Source organism: Physeter macrocephalus, chromosome 1 (genome assembly GCF_002837175.3).
Source record: "Physeter macrocephalus isolate SW-GA chromosome 1, ASM283717v5, whole genome shotgun sequence".
Classification (NCBI taxonomy): domain Eukaryota; kingdom Metazoa; phylum Chordata; class Mammalia; order Artiodactyla; family Physeteridae; genus Physeter; species Physeter macrocephalus.
In genome coordinates this window covers 119,326,827-119,338,301 of record NC_041214.2, presented here as the reverse complement: position 1 = coordinate 119,338,301, position 11,475 = coordinate 119,326,827, and the positions used below count along the sequence as shown (strand labels likewise).

Below are 11,475 nucleotides of genomic sequence, written 5' to 3'. Positions count from 1 at the left end.
ATGGCTCACGGGCCCAGCCGCTCCGCGGCATGTGGGATCCTCCCAGACCGGGGCGCGAACCCGGGTCCCCTGCATCGGCAGGCGGACGCGCAACCACTGCGCCACCAGGGAAGCCCAATACTAACTTTTTAACATCACAGTTTTTCAGAGCTCCAACTCAGTTCACTCTGTTTAATTTTTTAAGTTATACATTAATTTTGTTTTGAATGTGACTTACTGAGAATCTCATGTATACTCTTCTTCTTTAAAGCTCTCTGTATAATACATTTATAGAGTGGATGTTTGAAAATGATATATTGGTTATTATGAAAAATACAGTATGAATATTTTCTTACGTTAAGATATAGATATATCTTGTATGTTAGAGGCTAGGGTTTTCTAAAATAATCAAAATTTGTTCCTTTGTTGGATCTTGGGTGTGACAATGAAGACTAGTCAATTTTGCCTCCAGAAAATGAATGCCTCTCATATTCCAGACCCTGAATGATCAAAGTTATTAAAATAAGTGCTGTTTAATTATTTGCTTTTGTTTTGCTCTTAGATTGGTAGGAGAGCTAAGGGGAAGAAGGAATTCTAAAACTGTGTTTCTCACACTGGTGGGGGTCCACAAATTGCTTTTGATATTCAAACACCCTAATGTAAATAATTATTTTCTCCTCTAATGAGGTTCAAAGTCCAAATAAATGCCATATTTCTTTGCTTTTGGTTACCATCAATTTAAAAAAATAACATTTTATCTCATTCTGTGCCTAGAAGTTGTGGATTGGCATTCCTATGTGTTTGTGTTTTTTTTAACATCTTTATTGGAGTATAACTGTTTTACAATAGTGTGTTCGTTTCTGCTCTAGTAGGTCTGTGTTTTATTCCTGTCCTACCACTAATCTCTTCAATGACATTTTTTTTCTTAGATTCCATATATATGTGTTAGCATACGGTATTTGTTTTTCTCCTTCTGACTTACTTCACTCTGTATGACAGACTCCAGGTCTATCCACCTCATTACAAATAACTCAGTTTCATTTCTTTTTATGGCTGAGTAATATTCCATTGTATATATGTGCCACATCTTTATGTGTTTTTAATAAGTAGAAAAAAATGTTAATACACTTTAAATGCCATTGATTTAGTTTAAAAGTATTTAAAACTTACTCCTTATGAAAATAAGTAACTCTCTTAATGGAGAAAAATTTAGGAACCCATTTCTAATGGGCTTCAGAAGGATTTAATTTATTTATTTATTTACAAAATTAAAATATATTCTCTAAGAACTTTATATTCATTATTTCCTTGAGTTATTCCTACATATATTAAAAGAAAAAAATAATTTTTTTGCATCTCCCAAAAGGTGAAGTTGTGTGCTGCATATTATAGAGGATATGAAGAGGTCTAAAATCTAACAAATGCATATGAAACAAAATTAAACTAATCTAAGCATGTATCATGAATTAAATTTATAAAAAAGGTATTTAATAAACATTATATAAAGCAGAAAGTTTCTTAAGCATGGCAGGGTTATGGGAAACATCAAGGAGAAAAGAGCACAGACCAGTGCTCTCTTTTTTTTATAGCATAAGAAAAGAAGATCCAATATTTCTTTTGAAAACAGTAAAAAATGTTCACATTGACAAGAACATAGTATGTGCATAAGTGAAACATGTAATTCACTAATCTCAATTCAAACTTTTAGAAAAAATTAAATGTAGGTTGGGACCAGTTTTTGGAAAAACACAAATACCAAACTAAAGAGCGTGAAGTTATTGCATAGGTAATGGAGAGCCATAGAAGATTAGAACTCTAGTATGACATGGAAAAATATGTGTTTTCCTGGCAGCAATATAGGCTAACCTGGGCATGGTATAAAGAAAGTGTAGACACAGGAGTAATAGAAACAGATGGTATAATAGTTGTAGAATCGTAAGTAACACAAACAATGTGTTGCTAAATTAAAAACTTCTCAAAACCTGTCTAAGGATCAAAGAAAGCACTGCTTCACTGTTCTAAAAAGTCTTGAAACTTTTTAAAGCAGTTTCTGCTCATTTATTTTGTATATCTTGTGATTCCATTGACACCCTCATCTTGTATGCACTATTATTCATCATGCTTAACTCATTAATTCTGCCTCTCTTTTTTTCTTCTTTGATTCTTCAAGTGGGAAGAGATCAGCGGTGTTGATGAACATTACACACCCATCAGGACTTACCAGGTGTGCAATGTCATGGATCATAGTCAAAATAATTGGCTGAGGACAAACTGGGTCCCCAGGAACTCAGCTCAGAAGATCTACGTGGAGCTCAAGTTCACTCTCCGGGACTGCAATAGCATTCCATTGGTTTTGGGAACTTGCAAGGAGACTTTCAACCTATACTACATGGAGTCTGATGATGATCATGGGGTCAAATTCCGAGAACATCAGTTTACAAAGATTGACACCATTGCAGCTGATGAAAGTTTCACACAAATGGATCTTGGGGACCGTATTCTTAAACTCAACACCGAGGTTAGAGAAGTAGGTCCTGTAAACAAAAAGGGATTTTATTTGGCTTTTCAAGATGTTGGTGCTTGTGTTGCCTTAGTGTCTGTGAGAGTGTACTTCAAAAAGTGTCCGTTTACAGTGAAGAATCTGGCTATGTTTCCAGACACAGTACCCATGGATTCCCAATCCCTGGTGGAAGTTAGAGGTTCTTGTGTTAACAATTCTAAGGAGGAAGATCCTCCCAGGATGTACTGTAGTACAGAAGGTGAATGGCTTGTACCCATTGGCAAGTGCTCATGCAATGCTGGCTATGAAGAAAGAGGTTTTATGTGCCAAGGTAAGAGTCTTCTCTATTTTCCCTGCAGTGGTATTTCTTACCTGTGAATTTATGGTAGAGTAATTGAAAGAAATGAACCCAACCTGAACTCACTTGGCAGCAAAACATGTGTCAAACTGAACAGAGTCTATTTATAGACTAAATTTATCCATCCCACTTGATGTGATGATTCATAATTTGATGTAGAAATAGTAGCATGTTTGATTATGTGGTGCTGGCCTACACCCCACTAGATGAACTGAAAGAAAAAAAAGTCTCTGTCTCTTTTCTGTAGAGGGAAGAAATATCATTGGCACTCAGCTAATCTGAGTCTAAGAGAATTAGATCCTGCATTGACTATTTATGTTTGTGCTTATCACTCTTATAGCAATAGGTAATTCATTGCTATAAAATATAGTATTTTCTTCAGTGAAACCTGCGCTTAAAATATGGGTTTACTTACAAAGCATTAGTGTTTAATAAAAATTATTTTATTTAAAAATCCAGGTTCAGTCCTTCAGTGTTTAATGTATAGAGGAGTAATGTAAAAATTTTTAAATTTTGCTTCATGATTTGGCCCTTTTGGCTGCTCAGGAGGATATATATATATGTGTGTATATATATATACACACACATATATATATATATATATACCACATCTTAGGTGGGAATGCATATTTGATCCTTTATATAGAATCAGAGAACCTGACCTGTGTTATCAAGTTGATTTTTATTAAAAATCTCTTTGCACTTGAAATAAAATCAATTAAAAGATAATCTTTTCCATAGAAGATTATATCAGATGATAAGTTCCACTTAATCCCCAAATTTGTTATTTAGCATTAGGCAAGGTTTTGTGTTGAAGAACACACTGAAATTATTATTAATTTTTAAGTGTATAAATACACAGGAGAACTTAAGTAACTAGTCCTTGAAATCTAGTCTGTTTTAATACCTTTGTTTGCTGTTAAACTCTGTCAAAGAATTGAGTTTGATATTCTACTTGTGGCCATTCAGTAGGACTCAAGTCCATGTGGAAGAAATGAATCTACGTTATACATAAATTGACCTTTCTAAGAATCTAAACAGAATATAGCATTTTGCTTTTGACTATAGGTAGTTTATAGAATTTATTTTTAATGACAGCAAATGGTACACTCTAGTCTGATATTTCTCTGTGTTATTTAGATCCTTGGCAAGAGCCATCACAATACTGTTACTAAGTATGGCTTTGAAAATTCTAAAATTGAAACAACATACTAGCTACTACTTGCTTATGTATATACATGAGTGGAGAGAAGTCTCAATAGCCTTTATATTCCACTTTGAATTATATTTTATCACTATGGTATTGTTTGTGATATATTTGTGTGATTTATTTTAAATAAAGGCCTAGATCAGGAAGAGTTGAAAAATTGTCCATTCCCTCCAGTTTGGTTTCTACTGATGCAGTCTCTGATGTCCACACCAAGAAAGGAATAGTGTGTCCCTGTCTCAACAATATATATCAATATATGTTGAGCTATCTCATAAAATATTCCATTGAGCAAGAAACCTAATCAATGTTTGGATGTTTGGGTTGTAAATAATTTTTATATAATACTTTATATTTCATTCAGAGTTACAAGAAATAGAAAAATAAGTATCAGCAAATAAATAAAATCATAAAAATGTTAATAAAAATAAATAAAACATACATATAATTAGCCTATATTACATGCTGTCTTGAGGACAAACTTTAGTAGAAGAATTATTAAAAAGAGAGTCACATTAAGTTGTATTCAGAAAGTTCACAAGATTCATAATTGCTTCTATTTTTTAACCTCATTTTAATTTACTGAACCACGTCTTTAAAGTAACTATTATGCTACTCGGTGGTACCCTATGTCAGAATTACTCCTGGAGATAATATTTATGTCCAATTTTTACATCCTTGAGTTTTGTCGTTTATTATATTGAAGGACATCAATAGCACCTCCTTGATATAGTGATGCTATGTTATCACAGACTTTTTCAACATTTAAAAATACTGGTTGCAGAATAAGAGATACATATGCATAAATAGTATAGAATTTTTTATTCTAAGAAAAAATCTTGAAGATAAACCAATAAAAATAATTATAGTAGAATTAGAGATAGCACATGAAATGGGATATGATTGGGATTGACTTTTCAGTGATGTAACTTAAAGGTGCAGCTTGTTCTTATGGTTATATATTGACATTTGCTGATGTTGCCAGGTGAATCTTGGCTTCCCCTCTTTTCGTAATAAGTAAAAAAACCTTTGTGTACTCAGATTATTAGACCATGTGTCAATGTATTCTATTTCATGCTGATTTACATGTAGTACCTAGTCTAAACCAACTTTATTTTAACAAATATTTCTTTTAATAGGTCAGTTTAGTGCATAGTCTACTATGTCTTAAAAATCCGATACTCAACCAATTAATTCTGGCCTGGTATCTGTAATAGAGTAGGCCATCATGGCTTGAGGCTTGTAATTTTGCTGTTGTTGTCAGTGGTAGTGATGGTGTTTGTTATGCTTTCCTTTTTTAATTTTAAAATTTTGGTTGGTTTTTAATAAGCTTGTGGACTAGTCAGAATAGCTTATGACTCTCACAAGTCATTGTTTTATCAGCAGTACTTCAATTCAGGCACACAAAAGGAATGGTAATACTTAGAAAAGATACAGGTGAAAAAGATAACTAAATAGATATCCTGTATTTCATGAGTTCATTTTTGTTTTGTTTTGTTTTGTTTTACAAAAGGATGGCACAATACCTTGACATACACACAGAGCCAGATTTTAAACACCTCAGGATAATTTTATAACACAATGATCAGCAACCATAGGCTTACAGTTGCCTAAAACAGAGGAAAACAAGACTCATTCACTTTGTTTCAACAAATATTTAAGGAGCATCTACTTCATTCTGAGAAGTATAGTAAGAATTCAGAGATGTTTTAAAATATTCATTAAGCACTTATTGGATGCCAGACACTGCTGATTTGCTAAGTTATGTCCATGATTTATCTCATTTATCCTTCAAAATAACCTATAAGTACATCCTTATTATTATCTCCATTTTTAAAATGAGAAAAAAAGCTTTGATAGGTTAAATATCTTGCCTTAGGTCCCTTAGTGAGTGCTGAAGTTGCAGTCTGAAACCAGGCAGTCTGATTCTAAAGGTGGCAGTTGTAACCTTAACCCACACTTCTTCCCTGTGATTCAGTCCAGTGGTGGCAGAGACTACGAAACCCCACAGGTACATAGATTCTACTGGAGTTAGAGTACTGTATATTGAAGGATGAGTAGGACCATAGAGAATTAGCACAAAGTTAACCAAGAATCTGTCAATATAAGGTTCATCTGTTTCAGCTTATTTATCACATCTTTCTGTTTCTAGGTTTTTAAGAAAGAAGAATTACTAGCCAAAATGTCATGGGAAGACTAAGCTTAGCCCAGGTGATATCTAACAAAATTTGGATATGTGGATTGACAAACATCTTAGATATGCCAAAAAGTCTACCAAATTTAATTCAATACCTGTAAGTTCTATGTAATAATGTACCAGACACCAGAGAAACATAGATGAATAAGTCAGCGTATCTCCCTTCTAAGAGCTCGCAATCTAGTATGAAAACCGGATAAATAAATGAATAATTTTATTGCAAGACAGACCAATAAATCTTCTACCGGGTACAAACTGCCTTGGCAAGGTAGGGGAAGGAGAGATTAATTTTGAGTATTTCAAAATTAATAGTGGAAATTGTTTATTAATAACGAGAAGTCTCTGCATTGAGAGTTTTGGACTCATCACTATTGTGCTTAGCAACCTTTGGGGTAGGGAGAAAGGGCTAACTAACTTACCCAGCTTATGCATTCCAGAAAGTGCAGTTTATAATTTGTTTATTAAATCATTATCTCAAAAGTCTCATAATGTGTAGAAGTCCCATTAAAGTTTTGCGTTCTGAGCTTGTTCCGTAGGGAGGCCTTATAAAGGATCTAAATTTCTTAAATAGGTCATTTTCTGACTTTAGTAATGAAATATTATGAATTATCTATTTCACTCTACATGGATATTTGGGATAGTTAAAGTTCAGTGAACTAAATGATGAAAATGAGACAATCTCTGTTTGATAGGAAAAATATATTGGTAAAAATATTCTGTAGTCAAAAAACTCATCCATCAATTTCAGAACTATATATAAAACCAAAGTTATCTTTATACAGGACCAGAATTTTAACCATGTCATTATACTTCTCTTGTATTTCATGCAAACTTTAACAACAGTCCACTTTTCCTGAAATGAGAAAAAGTAGTAAAGTTATGCTTTGACCATTTATTCAATTATTAAACATTTATTGAGCCTCTACTATGTGCCAAATTCTGCTGAGCGCACTAGAAAGAGAAAGATGAACATTATCACTGCCAAACTAATTTGGTTTATAGTTCAAAATGTGTGTGTGTGTGTGTGTGTGTGTGTGTGTGTGTGTGTGTGTGTGTGTATTTTAAAATGTTTTGGTCTCTGCCTCCAAAGGAACATATGTTTTTAAGTGAATTATTAAACAGAGCTAAGTCAATAGTTTAAACTTAAAAATAAGTTATAAATATGTTGAGGGAGGAAGTATCTGTATGAGAGGAGATGAATGGCGCGAAAATAAAATTTTCTGCAATAAGATGCTTATGTTGCTGATCTTCTGTTTCTTTGCCAGAGAGGATGGGGAAAAGTAAGGGTAGAAGATGATGCATCTCTCTCTTTCAAGGACTGGTTAGAGAGAGGAAATAAGGGAATGGTGAAAGAAATATTAGTAACTAAAGCATCATTTAGGAATTGCATACCAAGTAAACTGGAAATACAGGAAAAAGCACCTACAGGAGGGTAGAGAGTATTTATTATAATGAATTTGGTAAAATAGAAATGCACATAAAAGTAACCACACAAACTTAAACTAAGAGGTAATATGAACATTAGTAAGGAAAGTAAGAAGTCATGCATCAACTTGGTTCTAGCAATTTCTCTAATATATAATTTTAAAATATGGCCTTTCTTTAAATAAGTTATCTCTCATGGTATCTCTCAATTTACTGTGTGTGTGGCTTAAACCTTATTTGGTCCATGTTCCTGAGATTTGGACAAACTTGCTGAATGTTGAGAGTATGGTCAAATTACAGGTTGAGTTGTTATTTTAGGATGTCAGTAAACCTCTTTTTAACCAGATAACATTGAAAAATTAAAATTATGAGACTTAATCATCTGCTATTTGCTTTCAGTTATTGACAATCAACATTTACTTGGTTCAATTCACTTGGGAAATCCTTCTTACATCTCAGCATAACACTTTTCACTTTTTAAGATTGGAGGTGTGGGGAAATTTCACGTTAATACAAAGGGAACTTTGTGATATATGTGTGTGTGCGCGTGTGTGTGTGTATAATCCTAGCTAATGAATTATGTTATCTGTTTTAATTTAGTTTGGAGAGAAGAAATGAGAATGCTAATGGCTTTTTATATAGTCAATTAATTACATTTCAGGCAGATACCAGGCAGTTACTATAAATATTTCTTCCTCCTACAAACTTTGTTTAGCTTAATGTACCAAATACCTTACTAATGTCACTGAAGAATCTGTTGCTCTGAGTTTTATCTGTGTGTTCATTGTGGAATGCTAACTTTATTCCTTGTTCTTGTACATTAGCAACTGAGTAGAAAAGTGTGCTTGAGTGACATATGACGACATCTAGATTTCTTGATGGTTATCTGTAATTATTTTTTTTTCACCTACCAACTCTTACTCTTTACTCATTGCTCTGTCTGTTCAGAAAGTCTCTTAAAGAAGCGGTCAAGCCTTCAATAACAATGATTTAAAGATTCTGCTTGCTCTGACAGAGGAGCTAGAGAAAATTGAAAACCTTAGATGTTTCTTAGCACCTACTCAGTCTCTGCGCATCTTCTAGAAGTACGAGGTGTTCATATGTTTTAATGAATTCAGAAGCATTTCTTTACAGTTGTTTTCAGACTGGACGTTTCTTGAGGGGAGGAACTACATCATGTCTCTTTAAAGGACATTGTGCCTACAACCTAGCAGAGTATAATTGATGAAGTTTTCAATTTGATACATACTAGATGAATAATTATTGGGAGATTACTATGCCAACTATGCATTCTTGGAATGTAAGTTCTGGAGAGAACATATCTCTCATTATATATCTTTGAATCCACTAGGTTCTTAAGAATATCTTGCACATAAAGATGTATATCTTATCTAATTTTAAATGAATGCATTTGGCTATTAGGTCACATACAGTTGCAACACACTAAGACTGGAATCATCTGAACTATCATTATAGTAATAAATAGATTATGAAAAGTAATAACAATACTTATATAGTAGCCAAGAGAATACTTTTTCTCTTTTGTGAATTTATGATGAATATTATTTTTCTGGCTTGCAAAAATCAATTTCCACTAGTTTCATACCTATAATAAAGCAAGGATCTAACTACTTATGAAGATGCTAAAATAACTTTATCCCTTAATTTTACACACTTAGTACTTAAGGCATTTATTCACCCTGTAATGACTGCACTGAGATTATCAGGCTTCTTACCTTGATCTGTAAAATTTTATTCATTTTCCCTGAATTTAAAATGACAGCATTCCATTCCCACTTTGCCTTTAACTGTTGCAACCCATGACTTTTCAGACCAAAGAATTTATTTGAATAAAAAATATGTCAGTAAGTAAAAATGTACATAACTTTCAAATAAAACAGATACGTTATGACAGCTTTAAATAGCTATAAAACCTTTAATTAATTCAAGTTTTTACATCTCTCACCAATTTATGTAATAAATTATGGTAGTATTAACATGATTCAGAAAACTTCCTCAATTTTGTCCTCAACCTTCACTTTGCCACTAATTGTTCATTTAGCCAAAGGCTCTTGTCGCTGACAAGTGCTTGGGCTCAAGAGTCCCAGAAATGCTGTGTGGATAAACAATTTGAGCCCCAGTTTCCTTACCCACAAAAGGGGAGCAACAATATCAACCTTTAGAATTGCCAGCGAATGTATACATAGCCCATTGCAGAGTATCTAGCACTGGGTAATAGTATTTGAACAACATCATTATTGTCATACATTGGTATCATTGGATTGTATAATCTTCCTTGCTCTCTTGTTTAAATCTGTGTTAAAACACTTACATATGACAGACTCACCAATTCAACAGTCTCTCTTTTAACTTAAACATTAGAACTTAGAGATACCTTGAGGGAGAGCAGCTGTCTTTAATGAATTTACGTATATTCATTATTCATGAATTGGTTGTCCACCTTCTTCCAAACAGTAGTTTTCTTTTCTGAGGGGACACAATTTTTAGTTCCATTAAACCTCAAGTCTGTTCAATCATAGGTGATATTTCCTCTATTTTGTTGTTGTTGTTGTTAGCTTTCATTTTCCGTCTTTTTCTTTTTTTAACACCTTTATTGGAGTATAATTGCTTTACAATGCTGTGTTAGTTTCTGCTTTATAACAAAGTGAATTAGCTATACATATACATATATCCCCAAATCTCTTCCCTCTTGCACCTCCCTCCCACCCTCCCTATCCCACCCATCTAGGTGGTCACAAAGCACCGAGCTGACCTCCCTGTGCTATACGGCTGCTTCCCACTAGCTATCGGTTTTACATTTGGTAGTGTATATATGTACATGCCGCTCTCTCACTTTGTCGCAAGTTACCCTTCCCACTCCCCGTGTCCTCAAGTCCTTTCTCTAGTAGGTCTGCATCTTTATTCCCATCCTGCCCCTAGGTTCTTCATGACCTTTTTCTTTTTTTTTAGATTCCATATATATGTGTTAGGATACGGTATTTGTTTTTCTCTTTCTGACTTACTTCACTCTGTAGGACAGACTCTAGGTCCATCCAACTCACTACAAATAACTCAATTTCGTTTTTTTTTATGGCTGGATAATGTTCCATTGTATATATGTGCCACATCTTCTTTATCCATTCATCTGTCGATGGACATTTAGGTTGTTTCCAACTCCTGACTATTGTAAATTGAGCTGCAATGAACATTGGGGAACATGTCTCTTTTTGAATTACGGTTTTCTCAGGGTATATGCCCAGTAGTGGGATTGCTGGGTCATATGGTAGTTCTATTTTTAGTTTTTTAAGGAACCTCCCTACTGTTCTTCTCTGTATATCTTCTTTGGAAAAATGTCTATTTAGGTCTTCTGCCCATTTTTGCATTGGGCTGTTTGCTTTTTTGATATTGAGCTGCATGAGCTGCTTGTAAATTTTGGCGATTAATCCTTTGTCAGTTGCTTCATTTGCAAATATTTTCTCCCATTCTGAGGGTTGTTGGTTCGTCTTGTTTATGGTTTCCTTTGTTATGCAAAAGCTTTTAAGTTTCATTAGGTCCCATTTGTTTATTTTTGATATTTCCATTTCTCTAGGAGGGGGGTCAAAAATGATCTTGCTGTGATTTATGTCATAGAGTGTTCTTCCTATGTTTTCCTCTAAGAAGTTGATAGTGTCTGGCCTTCCATTTAGGTCTTTAATCCATTTTGAGTTTATTTTTGTGTATGGTGTTAGGGAGTGTTCTAATTTCATTGTTTTACATGTAGCTGTCCAGTTTTCCCAGCACCACTTACTGAAGAGGCTGTCTTTTCTCCA

At 33.8% G+C, this 11,475-nt stretch overlaps 1 protein-coding gene across 3 annotated transcripts in view; it reads left to right on the top strand.

The window, feature by feature from the left end:
* Positions 1–11,475, top strand: part of EPHA3 (EPH receptor A3) — a 362,563-nt gene that overhangs the window by 92,665 nt on the left and 258,423 nt on the right. For all 3 annotated transcript variants that reach the window (XM_055086086.1, XM_024120412.3, XM_024120411.3), the window contains exon 3: positions 2,150–2,810. In XM_055086086.1, the coding sequence (XP_054942061.1) occupies positions 2,150–2,810 (661 nt within the window). The remainder of the gene's footprint in view (positions 1–2,149; positions 2,811–11,475) is intronic.